This window comes from Condylura cristata, unplaced genomic scaffold (assembly GCF_000260355.1).
Source record: "Condylura cristata isolate star-nosed mole 26May11 unplaced genomic scaffold, ConCri1.0 scaffold00005, whole genome shotgun sequence".
Lineage (NCBI taxonomy): Eukaryota > Metazoa > Chordata > Mammalia > Eulipotyphla > Talpidae > Condylura > Condylura cristata.
In genome coordinates this window covers 67303055-67320949 of record NW_004567106.1, presented here as the reverse complement: position 1 = coordinate 67320949, position 17895 = coordinate 67303055, and the positions used below count along the sequence as shown (strand labels likewise).

The window sequence follows — 17895 nt, the reverse complement described above, 5'->3', positions numbered from 1 at the left end:
TCTATCACCAGACACCCCCTCCCGGGCTCAGGTGGCACATGTGTTACATGGAGTCATCAAGGAAGTTTGTATGTAGTGCCTCATAGTTTCATTTCCTTCACACTTGTTTGACAACCTCCAACACATTTTCTGTAGGGACACAACTATATCTGAAACTATGCCGTTATGCTTGCAACTTTATTTTTTAAATGCAGGTTAACCCAGAGTTAATTTTGTTGGGTTTGTGTGTAAAAGACACCCAGAATATCTCTATAGATGATTTCAAGTTACTGGACAAATTTCCCAAAATAGGTAAACAGTATTAAAATTTTACTGGGAAATGCGGTCTCAGAATATGAAAGAACAGAAAAATGGGACTCCCTAGTGGCACAAAGGGTTAAGGATCGGCACTATGAAGCTATAGGCAGCCACTGTAGCACGAGTTCCATCCCTGGCCAGGGAGCTGACCCACATGGTGAGGCAGACCTCTCCTGTCCGGCCAGCTGCTCCCCTCAGCAGTGTGTTTCAGTGGATCTACCTGTTCTGCTCCCCACTGTCTGTCACCCCTCCCCCATCTCTGCACCTCTGACCCACACCCAGTTCTTACATGCAAAAATTAAGGAAGAATGGCACGAACGTTAGTATGGTTTCTGCTCTTTGTACCCTAAGTGCTATTGGGACAGGCATTTCTGACTGCAGTCGTCTCATCTGAGAAACGTAATTGTGTAACGCTGTATTCGTTTTCAAAATATTCTTAAGACATTAAAACAAAATACCGAGGCTTATCTTTTTAAGCGTATTTGAATTCCCACTGCTACTCAAAGAACAATGTAAGTACCCAGTGGGAGTCTAACCCAGGAATATGACTTCTCTGTGATGAAACCTGCCGTGAGTAACCTACAAGAGGACACCACAGAAACCCAGCAGGGCGGTGCCAGCCGGACCCTGTGGCAGTCTCCTCGGTTCTGCGGCTTCCCCGAACCAGGTACTCAGTATGAACCCCAAGGACGACTTCCCAGCTCATGTGGGCACGACTCTGGTTCCCAAGGTCAGTAATGTGCTTTTATGTACATATATAAAACTGGGCTGTGGCTCTCCCTGGTGGCGCAACAGGTTAAAGAAGAGCATTGCGAAGGTCTCCACAGCCACAGCCACTGTGGCATGAGTTCGACCCCTGGCCCCGCCCCGGAGGTGATCCACATGGCGCGGCAGACCTCTCCTGTCTCCCCGCTGCTCCCCTCAGCAGTGTATTTCAGTCACTCTGCCTGTTCTGCTCCCCACTCTGTCTCGGGTGAAGCCTCTCACAGCCCCTGCACCTCTGGCCTGTACCCCAGTTCTGTATGCATAAATAAATCTACAACAAAAAAAACTGGGCTGTGCCAAAAGCTGCAATGAAATTTAGAAACAAATGGGTGCCAACTCGATGGCAGTCCATAGCTAGAAACATGCCTGGCAGGTGTCACTTGCCCCTGCTGCCTTCAAGCAGGAGAGCCAGGCCAAGGCCCACTCATTGGGCGTCTAAACCACGCCTGACTACAGCCAGTTTGAGGTCTTCACGGAAGCAGATGTCCTCAACATCTCCTGGGTACTTCCCCATAAGTCGTCCAGCAGGGGCACTATTTCTTTGAGAAGGCTGGTGACAGTCCCTGCACCCGTTCAAACTGCTTTCATGGCAGAAGTATGGAAAAGGGGGTCCAGTTCGTGAGGACCCACTGCTGAGTCCAAGGTGCTGTTGTCATTCAAGTCCAGCAGCTGATTTCTGGGGAGGAGATAAGCTTATCCCACTTAAGTTCAGTTACAGATTGTATTCTAGTCCCAAACTCTGTTGATACGGAGTGGGAGGATAACAAAAGGGAAATCTAAAATGTACAATGATGGTCTTTTAAAAGTAAAGAGCTTTAAAAACTAAGCTTTAAGTGGGCCCCCCCTGGTGGCGCAGCGGGTTAAAGCACAGCACTGAGAAACTAAAGCCGCCTCCGCATGAGTTCAATTCCCACCTGCCCAGGAGGTGACCACAGGGCGCAGCAGACCTCTCCTGACCCGCCCACTGCTCCCCTCAGCAGTGTACTTAATCGATCTGCCTGTTCTGCTCCCAGCTCTGTCTCTGGTGAAGCCTCTCACCGCCCTAAGCCTCTGGCCTGTACCCCAGTTCTGTATGCACAAATAAATAAAATCTTAAAAAAAAAAACAAAACTAAGCTTTAAGTATTTTTGGGCTCAGACGCTGGCTCTCGCACAGGCAAGCAGAGCAGGGGCAGACCACAGCACCCTGCAGCAGGCACAGGACGGCTGGGCGGCCATGCGAGAGGAGTCTGGGGAGATCACCCCTTGCTTAGACCTGCCACAGGTGGTCACTGCACATGACATAAAATTTGCACCTGCATCACAGACTTTCCCTCACCTGGTCCCCACCTCACCTCACCTGCTAAAACCCCTCTGACCTGCTATTCCTTCAATATTCAGTATGAATCCTCTAGAAGTAGAGACTGATGACAAGGGCTTTCGCATTTACTGTCCAATGTGACTGAGACCTAAGCTCAGGCCGGCAGCAGCACAGCGCAGTACAGGCTTCAGGGTCACCTGAGATGGCCACTCAGCAGTGCACCTCTAAGCACGTCACACCAGCTTCTTAGGCCTCGACATGCTTGCTGGTAAAGGGAGCTAATGCCAATGCCCTGGGTGCCCAGAAGGATCCGCTGGAAGGGCTGTAACCAGCCTGCACAGCAGTGGGTAGTGCATAGAAAATCCACAGGGTGGCTGTCAACTATCAGAAACACCCAAAAAACTCAGCTCCGCATTCTTGACCAAACCACTTTAATTCACATCTTTATTGTACAATACGTAGTCCGTAATTTCTTCCATTTCTCACCTGGCCCCTGCAGGGAAACAAAAGTGGAAAGTTTTAAAGTACTTTTATCTTCAATATTTCCAAAGTGTAACTCTCGTCTACTCAGGTGTTCCCCAAGCAAGCGGGAGCGGCCTTCCAGAAAAGAGCAGCAAATCACCTGGCTTCTCTCAAAGGGTTTCCAGTCCAGTCATTAAGCAAAATGCTCGAGACTGCGTGGGAGCAGGGGGCCTGCAGGGACAGGGAGTCAGTGCTGGGACGTGTCAGCGCCAGGGAGGACGGGTGGGGGGGGGGGCAGGCGGCCTTTACTGACCACAGTAAAGCCAGCGCCACAGTACAAGCTGCAAACAGCTTACCTGCTGCCCTCTGCTGATGTTTCTGTCCATTCCCCTGCAGACCCCAGAACTAACTTTCATGCCACTAAGCTACTTTTCACTAAAATTAAAATGGCAATACTAATAGTATGACTTCATGGTAAGTCTTAACTATCATTTAGTGCTTTCTACCCTCTACAGAGTCCCCAAGGCATTGAATGCTGGCAGTTCCCAGCATGCAGGTAACAGGAGAATGTCTCAGCTCCTGGGGAACTTTGGGGGGAAAGGGACTCCTCCTAATGTCTTCCTTCTGAAAGAAAGAAAAACTGACTTCCTAATCTGGAAGATGGAAGGGCCCAAACACCTGCTACGCACCTCTGCATACAACCTCCTACCACAGCAAACCCCATGCTGGAACACCCCCCTTCAACAATGAGCGCAGAGCCCACTATGGACACACGCACAGGTACGCCACCTGCCCTGTCCACCAGCGTAACCCCCGTGCAGGGCTGGGCAATGGATGGACAATGGAACCCTAAATGGTAACATAACTAAAGAAGAAGAATTTTTAAAAAGCCCACAATTTCCCCTGTATGGAAGGACAAAGGGAGAAGGGAGGAAGATGGCATACGTGGGACAAGTAAACGTGGGAACCGGACACAGCATACAGTTAACTGTTCATGCTGATGGGAAATGCAGCTTCTTCCAGGCCACAGGCACAAGGTCAAACATGTTCACTAACAAAGGTAGGTAACTATGAAAACAGAAAGACGCCGGGGCATACCGCGTAAAGTGCTGAATGCCACCTTTAGTCCTCATCATCAGGCAGGATACCTAATTCTTCATCTGTCCACTGAGAAGGATCTGGATATGCAAAGTGACCCTGGGGACAACAATTTAAAAGAAGTCAACAGTTTATACTCCAGCATAACAAGTTACTGCTAAAAAGAATCCTGGAAAGGCAAAAACACTTCAGGGCCGACGGTCACACACCGCCCCTGACGCCACGGGGACAGTCTGCTCCTTCTTTCACGGCTGGACGCTTCAGCCGTCCTTCAGCCTGTTCACTTCAGGCTGCAGTGGCCCATTTTGGGAGCTGCCAGCAGAGTCAGCCTTTGAATCAGTCTGTGATGCAGGCTAAGGAATTCAAACAGTTCTCTCACTCCTGCTGAGAAATTGGGCCTCAGGGAGACGATCTTCGATCCCGATCTGGGGTGAATCTAGCTGCATTACTGTGTACCCCATGACCGCTGCCCGGCCGCAAGTCAGTGACATCTATGGGCCCATTCACATCCTAGCAGCTCCTCACTGGGTGACGGGGGTACGGAAGTTGGGAGAGGAACGGAACAGTGTTCCACCTGAAGCTTCTAACATTTGTGCGCTGTTACATGGAAGATTACTTTCCTAAAACACCAAATTTATTAAAATCAAAGTATTCTGGATCAACATGCACAGAGCTGAATCTGTGCAAATATTGGTAAAAGCTGAGTGGAGGCTAATGACATCTTAGAAAATCACCGGGAATGAACTTTCTTCCCCGAGACAAACTGTCCCACTCAACTTGGCCACCTCAGGCCTCTGGATGATGAGGCAACATTTATCCTTCACAGGGATCTCAATGTGAAGCTCCACCCACTGACCAGCACCCTCATGCGGAAGGTAGAGAATTACTTCTAATTTCCCTTCCCAAAAAAGGCAACCTAAGGGAAACCATACGACGGGGCCCACCTACACGGGGAGGAGAGGCCGGGGCACACCCCGGCAAGGACGCCCAGGCACTGTCCAGAGCTGAGGATACAGTCACAGGCCCACAGGCGTCTATCCGAAAGCTCTCGCTAGGTCTTCCCTCCCACGCCCAAAGGACGCGCTTCGCGGTGCTCACCAGCACAGCATCCGAGTCATGCCAAAAGCGCCAGAGAATCCAGAACCACATGGTAGCGCTGAAGAATTCGGCCTGGATCACCTGGAACCTGGTCAGCTGGGGAAACTGTCTGTACCTGGGCTCGATGTGCGCACCGCCACCGGCGCTGTGGACGAAAGGGAGACCTGAGGCGGCGCCAGCCTCGCGCGGACCCTCCAAAACTCTGAGTTACAGCCAGAGGCCAAACCCAGTACTTCTCATCTCCACGAAACACAGCATGGCAGTGCTCCACAGTCCCTCGAAAGTACTGGTTTTCATAAGCACATTTTAAACTCGTATAGCAGCAAAGAAACTGAATGGACAAGAGGCTACTTGTGAATTTTAATTAGAAATACGCATATTTTTCACCAGAGTTATGAGTGTGGATAAAGGGGTGCTGGCCCCCCCAAGGAGATTGTGCTTACAGGCTTGAGGGCTTACAGCAGCAGGTCGCTAGCCTGTCCAGAAAAAAACAGCGAACTGCGTTCTGTTTAACCATCTATTTTGAAGGCAAATGATGTCCTTTGCTCTACTAGTCTTTAGTAGAAGACAGTTATATGGGGAAGAGGCCTCAGCAAATCCTTTTAATAAGCTATTGACAGTCACTCTGAGCAACGGCTGCTTGTTCCTTCAGACACTGCCCAGAGCTGAGGATACAGTCCACAGGGCCACAGGCATTTTATTTAGTTACTCATTGTCATAGGCTGCATCTAATTTAAACGATACCAATTTGTATTAATGGGGCTACTGTCAAATCCTATTCAGCCAGTGAACAAATGTTAGACACAGAAATGGATACAGAAATTTATAGCAAATTCCTCTTGAAACACGTCCACAAGTGTCAGTCCAGGTCAGAATCAGTTTATAAAACAACATTTTCTTTTGGGCAGCACAGGAATAAATACCACTGCAGCAGGAGTTCAACCCCTGGCCAGGGAGCTACCAGCACTGCACAGAGGACCTCTCCTGTCTCACCCGCTGCTCCCCTCAGCAGTCTGTTTCAGTGGATCCGCCTGTTCTCCCCACTCTGTCTCTGCTGAACCTCTCACCTCCCACCCCTGCACCTCTGGCCTATCCCCCAGTTCTTCTATGCATAAGTTATTTTAAAAAGGCAACTCATAACTGAAGCCAAGTAAAAACACTGTAGCTATTAAAACACGGCATTATAAAGGAAATAAGTACACCTGAAACTAAAAAAAAAAGTAATAGTAGTAGCAAATCACAAGACTTGACAAACGAATAATTACAACTTATAATGTAGAAAACAAAATGCTATTTTAGATAAACAAAGCCGAAATTAATAGAAGGTACCAAAACTATGAAGAAGTAGGTTTAGGGGGGAAAACAGGTAATTTCTAGAAAAAACAGATGTAATCATTTTCAATAAAATGATTAAAGCCTGTGCCATCTCGGTGGGGCAGGGGGGTAAGTCTCAGTATTATGAAGCTATTGGCAGTCACTGCAAAGGAGTCGGATCCCTGCCAGGGAGTGACCCACAGGGCGGCAGACCTCTCCTGACCACCCGCTGCTCCCCTCAGCAGTGTGCTTCATGAAATCTGCTGTTCTGTGCCCCACTGTCTGGTGAGTCCTCTCAACCCTGGCCTACATCCCAGTTCTTGTTTGCATAACTAAATCTTTTTTTTTTTTTAAATGATTAATGCCTAGACTAGACACGGTGAATATGGAAAGAGGTCAGAAGGATGAGAAAACCGATATACAGAATCCAAAGAAACACTGGCTGTTCAAAACAAGACTTCATAGCTCTCTGTGGAAGTTACATGTTTAATCCATAAACCAGATCACATTATTCTGATCATTCAACGCCTCCAATAGCTCACCACGTTCTAAGAATACAACCTTCTCCGACGCCCCCCCCTAATTTAATCCTGGGTCGTCTCCACCCTCACCCTACTGGCTCGCCCACCACCAGTACTCCTGCAGCCCTACACCTGCACCTGCAACTGAGGATATGCAGAGCACAGCCTGCCGCCGCAGGGGGCTGGGCCAAGCCGCAGGTCTCACAGCCGGACTACCGCCCCGCCCCCACGTGCGGCCGAACTACAAGTCCCAGCATGCCTCGGGGACGAGGCCGCCCCGGTGCCCGGCGTCAAGGTGAGGGTGTCCCGGAGACCGGCGCTTCCCGTTAAAAACAGGCGAAGCTCCCACCCCGAGCCGACACTCACTGACGAACTCCACCGCCTCCGGCCTCGCGCGCGCGGAGGCCTCTGAAGAGGTGGCCTCCCGCGCGAACGAACGGCGCGCACCGCGTCAGAGCCGACATGCTAGCTCACGTCCCGACCGCCTTCCCAGGCCGCCCCGCTGCACGTCACTTCCCGCGGCGCCCCGCCCCGTGGCGTCAGTGGTGTCGCCCCGTCCACTTCCCCCAGGGTGACCCTCTGCAGGGCGGAGACAGCCGTTCCCGTTTCGGGTTAGCACTTCCGCCCCTTCCCTCCGTGACGGCCGCCGGGGCCCTCTCCGGGAGCGCCGTCCGCACCGAGCTGTGACTTAGACGAAGAGGACGCGCCCTGTGCACGGCCAGTAGTGGCGGCTCAGGCGTTGCCAAGTGACGCCCCGGCCCGCTCGGGTGGGCGGAGCCTCGCGCCCCGCCCCGGGATGGGCGTGTCCCGGGGGCGGGGCGGGGTCCCGCCGCGGGAGCGCGTGGGTGTGCTCCTGAGCGGGAGCAGCGTGACGCCGGGGCCGAGCTCGCTCTGGACCGTGTTTCTCCACCTGCGCCTGCCATTCCTCCTGCTCGTCCTGAATCAACCGTGGCCCCTTGAGGCTGCCCGGCCCTGCTGAGCCGGTGTTCTTCCCAGGCCGTCGAGAGGCTCACGCGGGAGCTCGCAGTTGTCTTCAACCTTGTTTCCGCAGACTTGAGCTTGATCTTTCCAACCGGCAGCCAGGGGCTTCCACATGCTGTGAGTACAGGGACGGGAGGTGTCAGCATCACCCCAGGAGCCTGAACCCAGATACTCTTGTTATCAACGTCGGAGCCGATGCTGCTCCCACCTCTGCTGTGTCAGCACATGAGTCGTGTGTGTTATCTTGTAGTAAGACGTAGTAAGTCGACCAAAACATTAAAAATTAGCAGAGATGATTTGAAAGTATGGTGAAATTCGCCCTAGGCATACATTGTGCCTCGAGATTTGCTAGTGGTGGTAGCATGGGGTAAGACTTATAAATTGTGTATGTGTGGATATAAATATATTCCATTTTTTACTAGTAGGGTACGTAATCAGACATTTAGAAGCCACTGGTCAGCAAGATCCCGTGGCATTTTCTAACCTAAATAGCAGAGCGTGGGGCCGTCTCAGGACTGGGGACTAGGAAGAGAGAAAAACAAGGAAACAAAATAACTAAGTTTATTTCTCCTTCTCACAGAACACTCTCCCTGAAATAGACTGCAGGCCCAGCTTCCAGAACAGCAAAGCGCTTTTCCCTCCCTTTACATCCCAAATAACGCACGCAGACTTCTTAGCACAGACGCCTGACACCAAACCGGTGTAAAGCAGGAGTGTGCCCTCCACACCTCCCGATTTTAAAATGTCCGTGCTGCTGTGGAAGAGGCTTCAGCTCCGTGAGGTGAGGAAGATGGGCTGCTGTGGTCAGGGGAAGGACACTGGGCCTTTAAGAAGGAAGGGCTTTGCTGCATCCAGGATGTCCAGTTTGGGGTCCAGGGAGCGGCCAAGCCCCTCCAACACCATGATGGCAAACACAATTGAGGCAAAATTGCTCTCAAGCTTTACCTGAAAGGGAAAAACTGGTTCTTTCCCATGGCCACGGGCATAGGGTGCCTGGCCAACCAGGCCTCTGCCCCCGGCCTCTTGTAGCTGCCTGTGTGGCTTTTACCATCCTCCCAGGCGGGCAGCCTCCTGGGGGCAGGTGCTGGCTGACGCCCCGTCATCACCATCACGCGTCCACAGCTTGCACCAGGACCCCTTTGGGTGTCTGTCCCCAGCACACGCTGTCCCCAGCACCTGCTAGCGTGTCCCCCCCATGCTCTTCCTATGAGCCCCAATAGTGGAGCCGCTCCCGTCTCCGCTGCCCCTTTTGAAAGGAGCCGGCACTGGGCTGACTGCTTGCCGAATGGCTGCCTTTCCCGTGCCCTGTTTCATCAGCGACTGCAGCACCTCAGGAGGAATGGGGGCGCAGCCACCCTCAGACAGGGGTCTCCCTCCGGCCTCCCACCCTGCATGCCCCACCGTGCTCCATTCACCAACAGGAGACAGGGGCATGGATATGAGGGCAGCCTGGATGGGGCCTCTGGACACAGTAGGACAAGAGGCACCTCGCAGGTAGCCCCCCACCCCTGGACGTTCAGCCACTCAGGAAAGAGCTAACATCAGACCAAATATTCCTAACATGGACTGAGGAGCGGAAAGGCCTGCAAAGCCTGCATTCAGCTGCTGTTCCACTGGCAAATGCATTTTTCTACAGCTGGGTAGCACAGGTGTGTCCAGTCCATGGACTGACAGAAACATGAGGTAACTATGACAGAGGGACTCTGCTGTCCCTGTGTGGTGCAAATAGACAGGCACCAGAAATGTTTGCAAGGGGATCTCGTGTAAGAGAAAGAAGCACCTGTCACACCCAGTGGCCACCCTACTGGCTTCCCCCAGAGACCCCACGCACCACGCACGCCAGTCTGACCGAGCACAGGTCACCTGGGGCCTCACCTGGTAAGTCATCAGTAATTTAAAGACATTGGAGAGAAGACTGGAAACTTCAAGCTGGAAAAGAGAAGCCAGCTGCAGAGATGCATCTCTCCCTCCCAGGCCCCCTCCCCCCTACCGGGTCCCACCTCCCACACTGACTCACTCCCACACTCACACGCTCTCCTCCAGTACTCTCACACACGAGCCAGAGAGGGAGGAAAGGGACTGTCTGACGAACGCCAGAAAGGGTCACACGCCCACCAGCCCAGCTCCTAAGGTGACTGAGTTCACAGGGTCAAGAGGCCAAGCCTGAGGCCCGTCTCCCCAGCACCCACAGCCCACACAGGCCGGTCCTCTGGCAGCTCAGGCCCCTTAGTCCTCCCTCCCGGCTAGGCCGAGCTCCAGATATAGAGGAAGCAGGAGAACAGGCACAGGCTGGACAAGGAGGAGTCACAGGACTGTGGCTGTCACTGTCCCCAGGGCCAGCCACCCGCCCTGGAGGACGTGGTTTAGTGCCACCTTTGCGAGCCAGCGATTTCAGCAGGCCTAGTCGGCCCTGGAAGACGCAGGCGGAGGGAGAGTTTCGTTCTTTATTGCCTTAAAGCCCAAACCCCCTGGAGACCTCACCCCATAAAGAGAGCTTCCTTTAGAGGATGCTAAACGAAGTATGTCACACATGTGTCACTCATGTAGGAAATCCAAGAGACAGAAAAAAGGAACTGACAAACCCAAACCTAACACCCTAGAAGTTGGACTGCAGAACTGCAGCTCCCAGTGGGGCAGGGCCCGGTGGGCTGCGGTGGGGGGTCAGGGTGCTGGGGTGGTAGGTGTGGCAGGTGTGGTACCAAACATCGGAAGAGGTATGCACCTGAACTCTTAAATGATACGCCGTGTTATACCCAAAGTGACCTCCATTCAAAAATAATACAGTTGTTTAAATAAATGTTTAAGATAAAATTGGTACAAACAAGTAAATAACTAGGTCTCCCTCAGACCTGGTGCTCTGTGAAGGTCAAGTGCAGGGAGCACCCGTGGGCCTGGTGCCATGACGCGCTGCTCACCTTTTCCAGGGTGATGGTGTTCTTCCTGGCCTGGGTCACCAGCGTGGCCATCTCGGCCTTGAACCCCTCCACGTCCCGGCACTCGCTGGCCCGGGCATGATGCAAGATGAGCTCGGCTACCTTTTGCCCCTGGAGGATGCAAAAGAAGAGCGATGTCATAAAATAGCTGTTCTGGGGCCCTCCCTGGTGGCGCAGCCCGTTAAAGCTCAGCACTGACAAGCTAAAGCAGCTTCAGCATGAGTTTGATCCCCGCCTGCCCCGGAGGTGACCCACATGGCGCGGCAGACCTCTCCTGACCCGCCCGCTGCTCCCCTCAGCAGTGTACTTCATAGATCTGCCTGTTCTGCTCTCCACTCTGTCTCTGGTGAATCCTCTCACCCTCCGCATCTCTGGCCTGTACCCCAGTTCTGTAGAGTAAATAAATAAATCTTTAAAAAAAAAAATGGGCCCTCCCTGGTGGCGCAGCGGGTTAAAGCGCAGCACTGAGAAGCTAAAGCCACTTCCGCATGAGTTCGATTCCCGCCTGCCCCGGAGGTGACCACATGGCGCGGCAGACCTCTCCTGACCTGCCCGCTGCTCCCCTCAGCAGTGTACTTCGTCGATCTGCCTGTTCTGCTCTCCGCTCTGTCTCTGGTGAAGCCTCTCACTGTCCCTGAGCCTCTGGCCTGTACCCCAGTTCTGTATGCACTAATACATAAATCTTTAAAAAAAAAAAAAAATAGCTGTTCTGCCCACACTTCATCTCGCCATTGCTTCCACCCTGCCTTCCTGTTATCCTGCTTCTGGCCGCCCGTCCTGCAGTGTGACTCCTCTAAAACACCTGGCCACTGGCCAGAGGCTTTCAGAGACTCGATTAACAGGAGAGTGTTGGTGAACAGAATGGCGTTGTTGGTGTTGAGCAAACATCACAGAGTGTAATGACACCTACACGGTGTGACCACCATGGTGTATCTGGTACCTCATTTATTTTATAAAGATTTATTTAGGGCTCTCCCTGGTGGCACAAGTGGTTAAAGCACATAGTGTGGAGCTCTCCACAACCACTGCAGCATGAGTTCAATCCCTGCAGACCTCTCCTGACCCCTCGCTGCTCCCCTCAGCAGTGTACTTTGTCAGTCGGCCTGTCTGCTCCCCACTCTGTCTCTGGTGAAGCCTCTCACTGCCCCTGCACCTCTGGCCTGTACCCCAGTTCTGTATGCATAAACATAAGTCTTTAAAAAAAAAAACCTGCACCAGATCCTGATGAGGCCCCTTGGAGGCCACGTCCTCTGGTGCTGGCCCACAGCTGTCGGCACAGAGGGGACAGGCCTTCATCCAGTCAAGCAGCGGGCCGCCCCGGAGGCCCCCCCACCTCACACTCAGGCTGCAGGGGGGCAGAGATACCACCAGCCCACAACAGCCTTGGAGAAGGAAGCACCAGCCACCCACTGCTGGGAACTGGCACTTCTGACCAAAGACCCCCAGGGCGGCTTCCTTTCCTCCCCCTCTCTCCCTCCAACTGTCGCCCCGGAGGTCTCTCATCCAATGCCCAACAAAGTGGACACAGTCCCCCAGAGCCTAAAACGCTGGGTCCAGTCCCACCCCCGGGCCCAGCCATTCTCACCTGGCCCAGGGCCACAGCCGTGAAAACCGCCCGGAAGTTCCGCAGGTCAGCAGCCTGCAGCTCGGCCACGATGCCAGCGTCCAGCAGCACCAGGCGCAGTGGGAGGCGGGCGGCTGGCACGGCCCCCCCCAGCGCGTCGCCCGCGCCCACCTGCTGCAGCCGTGCCTCCTGGCTCTGGGCCGGGCCGCCAGCGCCCTGCACCAGGATGTTCCCAGGGTGGAGGTCCGCGTGGACGAAATTGTCCACAAATATCTGCCAAGACACCAGCGCCACTCATGACTAAGCCCTCTCCACCCCACCACCCCCAGGTCCATGCCAAATAGCGTCCAGTAAGTTCCTGGGGAGCCCCCGACAGTGGGGAGCCCCCGACAGCAACAGAGATGCTCCTTTCGAGCATTTACTTGTCATCATCAAGTTCAGCGTGACGTGCCAGAACAGGGGTCGCCTTTCTGCCCCCTCACCCCCATGGCCCCACGTGCCTTCTGGCCACTAGTGGGCCCGGGCGCACCCCTCGCCCAGCTTACCATCTTCAGCAGCATGTTGATGCCCAGCCTCGCAATCTTCCTCTTCAAGGCATCAGGGATCCCTGCCTGCTGGTAGCTGGACACGGGCACGCTCTCCTTGAAGGGAGAGCAGGAGGGGACAGGTTGGACCTCGGCACCTGCTGCCTGCCCTGCTCTTCCTCCCCAGGGGCCACTGGGTGTCACCATCCCATCGACTGGGAAGTGACCTGGGGTTGGTCGTCCCTTGGAACCTCCTAGGAATCCGTCACCCGCGACTGAGTAGATCCTATGTCCACATGCCTTCTGCTTCACTTCCCAGAGGAAACAAGTCCCGCAGGAGTGTAGGGGAGACGCCCTGGACTCTGTCCCCACCCACATCCCCAGAGTTGCCATGGCTGGAGACGGGGGAGCTAGTTTCTGGTTAAGGGTCAGCTAGTGGGGGACAGGAGTGAGCTCTGGGGACTCAAGCAGGAAAATAGGGGTGCAATACCAAGTTTGTGTGATTTCTCTGCCTGTGGACAAGACAGTCACCCCACAATACATTCCCCAGAGGGTGTCTCCATCTTAAGTGACAGATGACTAAACATTTCTAAAGGGTGAACTGACTTAATTGTCCTATCAACCCCCAGAGATAGCTCTTGTTATCCCCAACTAACAACAGATAAAAGAATTAAAAGCCAGAGGGTTTGAGTAACCCGCTCAGGGCCACACAGCTCGTCATTTCTGGTCTTCATGTCACTTTCTTGGGCCGCCTAGGACCAGCTTTTCAAAGGAGACTGGACCAAGAGACAGCTGAGGCAAATGAGGTGACAATGAATGACGCTTGTCAGTGTACTTTATGCAAACTCTGTGTGTGCAAAGGGCATTTTGCCTCCTGGGACGAGCCCATGAGGTAGAAGGGGTTGCCCGTGGTTAGACAGGAGGAAACTGAAGTCACCCAGTAAATGAAATGGTGGAGCAGATTCTGAACCTAGCAGCCACGGCCTCGTCCAAGCTCCCAGTTGCCTCCCCACCTCCGGCCACGTCTCCCTCGCCTGCTCCCGCCACACCCATGCTCCGCTCAGTTTCACAGTGATAGGCCGGCCATGCACAGCTGCCTGACTCACTTCGTATGTTTCCACCAAGACATCCCTGGTGACGAAGGGACGCAGCGGGGTGGGGAATTTGACGGAGCTCACGTTCAGGAAGTTGCACTGGAAATGTTCTAGATTCCGGGCTTCATAGCGCAGGTCGATCTACAGAGGAATGGGGGCACGGGGGGTGGTGTGGGCATGCAGAGCGCAGGCGCTGGGCTGCGAAGAGTTGGCAAGTCAGGAGACACACCTGCCTCCCCAGCTCCACCACGCGACTCCCAGGGGGTCCCCAGAAGCCCCGCACCTCCGCCTGCCTCCGCTTCACACCAGCCCCCCTTCCCGCTACTCGTTGCTCTCCAGCTTTTTCCTTCTGTTCGAGTCCCTTCCATCAGGGTTGGCTCTGCTCTCCACCCCACGCACCCCCAGCAGCAGCCGCCACTGCCAGGCTCAAAGTCCAGTCTGCTTTTATCTCCACTCCCTCCCCGGGTACCTGGTGCCAGTGGTGACCTGGCCCTCCCTGAGGCCTTGGCTCCCTCATTCGCCCTGGTTCTTGCGCCTCAGACTGTTTCGTCGCTGTTCTCCGGGCCACTGTTCTATGTGTCCCACAAGTGCTGATGCTCACCTGGCTCCCCGACTTCACTAGCTTTCTCCCTCCCCCTCCATCTCCTCGCCTCCTTGGTCAGCACCTCCTGATGACAGTCTCCACTCCGGACACCCCAGCTAGGCTCCAGACCTGTACATCCACCGTGTGGACATTGCCTGGCAGAGGCTCAGGGACCCTTGAACTTGACATCTAAATGGAATTTCCATCATACACACACCTCTCCCCCAATGCGCTCAGCCACCCGCCAGCCCCAGCAGGTTACTCCTCTTACCCTCCACACCCATCTGTGGCCCAGAGGCTCCACCCTGCACCCTAAACACTTCCACCCTACCTACTGCTCCTCCCAAAGTAACCTGCTACCAGTCACCTGAATGCTGACAGAAGGTGCCATCCATCTTGTCAAGTGCATCCCTGGACTATAAACCTTAAATCTGAGGACAGAACTGAAGACTCGGCACACAGCTTCTGGAACACTGCCACTTTCTGCATATCCGACAGGGAGCTAGAGCAGACCCGGCTCAGATCGCCCCAAATGTTATTTACCAAGTCTGACTACTCAAGAGTCCCAGAGGCCTGGACAGGGAGGAGGTCTTTGTCTACTCAGTAAGTCCTCAGTTACAGTGTAGGACTTCACTCAGTATTCTCCTCACCCTGACGTTCCACCATCGAGTATGGCCCACCAGACTCATTCCAGACTCTTCCCAAGCGCTAAGGAAAACTATTCCTCAAGCTCCTGGCAGTTAAACTGGGCCCATGTACATAAGGCTCTGACCTATGGGCAGAAGACGTGACTTCACCCTTTCTACCTCTGACCACAAAATCTCCTAAACAATTCTCTTCGCTATTTCTCCCTGTGCACACTGACACCCAATGACACGTTCATGGCAGTGCCACACCCAATAGGAAGTTAGGGCCTTGAATTACTCTGGAGTAGAGCTCCCTTAGCTAAATGGCCAATTATAGACAGCTGCTGAGAGTTGAGTGTTTTTGTTATATCAGCTAGCATCACCTACGCTGACTAACACACCACTGGCCGTGAGGTACGGGAATATGCTCACTCATGGAGCACTTACGAAGCAGCTGCTAATGGCAAGAACGATGATGGGGCTGTTTGCAACTGAGGGAAGGAGAATTCACCTGTTGGACCATGAGCTTCTCAAATTCCTCCACAATCTCAGGCAAGCTAAGCCACTTGACCCCTGGCAGAAGGCTAAGAACTCGGCTGCCCGTTTTCATCAACAGCAGGTCCATTTGCACTTGGGAGAGCAGGCCAGGGTGCAACACCTGCCAGAGAGAGGAGGGGTGACTTGGAGGAGGGGCAAGGACTCAATCACCTGCCAGGACTCGGTGCCACCACCGAGGGTGCGCTGGCTGGCTTCCCATCAGAGCCAGGGGAAGTGGTCCCGAGGCTCTGGGGCCTCCCTGGGGAAATTCCTGTGTTGCATTTAGCTTTACTAGAAGAAATAGGTGGGTCTTCTCAACACACAAAGTTTAGGTCAGTGATTCCCAAACAGTAGAATTCAGGAAAGTCACCATGGGGTGCTTGGTGAAAATGTGGGCATCAAGCCTCCTCCAGGACATCTGAGTCACACTCTGGGAGTGAGGGTGGAGTGTGCCTTTTACTCCACGTACCAGGTCACTATCCCCAGGGCGGGGCATCCAGAACTGGATCAACATGGCTCAGGAGCCACTGACAGCCAGGAGGGATGCCCAGGACAGGACGGGAAGAGCGCTGGCTCTCCACAGTCCAGTTCAGCAGCTCGCGCCCCTCAAAGCAAACCGAAGATGCATGCCTGCCTCCCCTCACAAAGTGGGGTAGAAGTACAAAGTGAAGCAAGTGCCCACCTCCAAGGCAGTGATAAAGATTAGCTGATGAGTCTGAGACAGCTGGCATTTCACAGAACACAACCACCCTACGTCTTCTAAGAGCAGAGCCAATTGCTAGGATGCTCTGCGTCAGTTTCCCCCCACACCTGACCAGGCCTGACCAGGAGAATATCAGGCAGCCATTATTAAAAGGCTTACTTACTTACTTACTTACTTACTTACTTACTTACTTACTTTCACGGCCACAGGGATGAGATTACCAGGCCCCAGTGGGTGAGCAGATGCCTGAGACGTGCCGGCATTGAGTCCAGCCACATCAGCTTTGGGGAGAAGCAGGCTTTCTAGAAATGCCTGGTCAGCAAGACTCCCTTGAGGCTTCCACCCGCTCCCCGGGCGTACGAAGGGCTCTCTCAGCCCTGCGGCTGCCTCGGCTTCTGAGGAAGGCCACAGACTGGAAGCCTTGGCCAGTCTCTGGATGCTGTCACCCTCCAGGAAAGCGGGGTTGGCCTGTGCTCTGTACACCTGGGCCACACAACCTGAACCCACGGGTTCTCGTGTCTCAAAGCTGAGGAACTTCGCCCAGTCCTCTCCAAACGCCTGGCGCAGGAAGTGTTCAGTGTGAATCCAACGGTGAGGAGGAACCTGGACGTGCAGCTTGGAGAAGCAGGCACAGAAGGCCTCGGAAAAGAGATCTCGCCGGGTGCTGGCCCACTGGCCCAGTTTGATGTACGTTGGGCCCGAGGACTCCGTGGCTTTCAGAAGTAGATGCAGCCAGAGTCTGGAGACTCCGGGAGCCAGGTAGGTGAAGGGGTACAGTAAAAGGAGGGGAAGGAACTTCACCAGGAGAGTTCCAGCCCGGAGCCAGATTCCGAGGTGCAGAAGGAGGCAGCCGGGCCACCCCTCGTGGGGGGCTGTCTCCAGGGGCCCCCCGGCCACCGGGTCACTCCAGCTGGCCCTCCGCTGACACAAGCTCTCAAGGGCCCCCTCACCAAAGTCCTCAGAGGCTGAGATGACTCTGGGCAAAGTGCCCAGCAGCAGCCAGCAGAGCCTGGCATTGCGACAGCACCCAGGGGGTCTCAGAAGGCAGAGTTCCTTCCTGAGCTCAAAACCCCTGAGGTGCCACAAGCAGACCCTGACAGAGAAGCGCCAGGGCGTCACCATCCTCCCCCAGAGGTCCCGGGCGCTGGCTGCCAGGCCTCCACTTACAGAGCACTGTCTAGGTCCACGCCTTTGGCAAGTCTGACATGAGCCCAGAGCCACAGCCAAAGATGCCACTTAAGAGTGGGCCGGCGCCGATGGGGTGACGCTGAGACCCCGCGTCCTGCCCGCGCAGGGCCGCGCACACCCCGCTCTCCAGCGCCCCGCGCCGGGCTGCCGGCCAGGATTTTCAGGGCCAAACTGGCGGTGAGAGCGGGGAGGCCGAGGAGACGCGCCGCCAGCCAGCCAGGGCAGGGACGTGACCTGCGCGAGACAGCCGCGCGGGCGAGGACAGGGCCGGGCGCCGCAGGGTCACCGCGCCCGCGAGAGATCGCCGC

General features: G+C 54.5%; 2 protein-coding genes across 2 annotated transcripts; both read right to left on the bottom strand.

Moving 5' to 3' along the window:
- Nucleotides 1–2775: 2775 nt before the first annotated feature.
- Nucleotides 2776–7386, bottom strand: NDUFB2 (NADH dehydrogenase (ubiquinone) 1 beta subcomplex, 2, 8kDa). Its single transcript, XM_004677089.2, has 4 exons — nucleotides 7221–7386; nucleotides 5020–5164; nucleotides 3922–4020; nucleotides 2776–2854 (listed from the first exon to the last, which is right to left on the bottom strand). The coding sequence occupies exons 1-3, from the start codon at nucleotides 7316–7318 to the stop codon at nucleotides 3946–3948; spliced, it is 318 nt and encodes a 105-aa protein (XP_004677146.1). The 5' UTR covers nucleotides 7319–7386; the 3' UTR covers nucleotides 2776–2854; nucleotides 3922–3945.
- A 996-nt stretch (nucleotides 7387–8382) lies between these two features.
- ADCK2 (aarF domain containing kinase 2) lies at nucleotides 8383–17889 on the bottom strand. Its single transcript, XM_004677215.2, has 8 exons — nucleotides 16595–17889; nucleotides 15671–15817; nucleotides 13963–14091; nucleotides 12878–12973; nucleotides 12354–12605; nucleotides 10751–10879; nucleotides 9711–9764; nucleotides 8383–8780 (listed from the first exon to the last, which is right to left on the bottom strand). The coding sequence occupies exons 1-8, from the start codon at nucleotides 17519–17521 to the stop codon at nucleotides 8640–8642; spliced, it is 1875 nt and encodes a 624-aa protein (XP_004677272.1). The 5' UTR covers nucleotides 17522–17889; the 3' UTR covers nucleotides 8383–8639.
- Nucleotides 17890–17895: the final 6 nt, after the last annotated feature.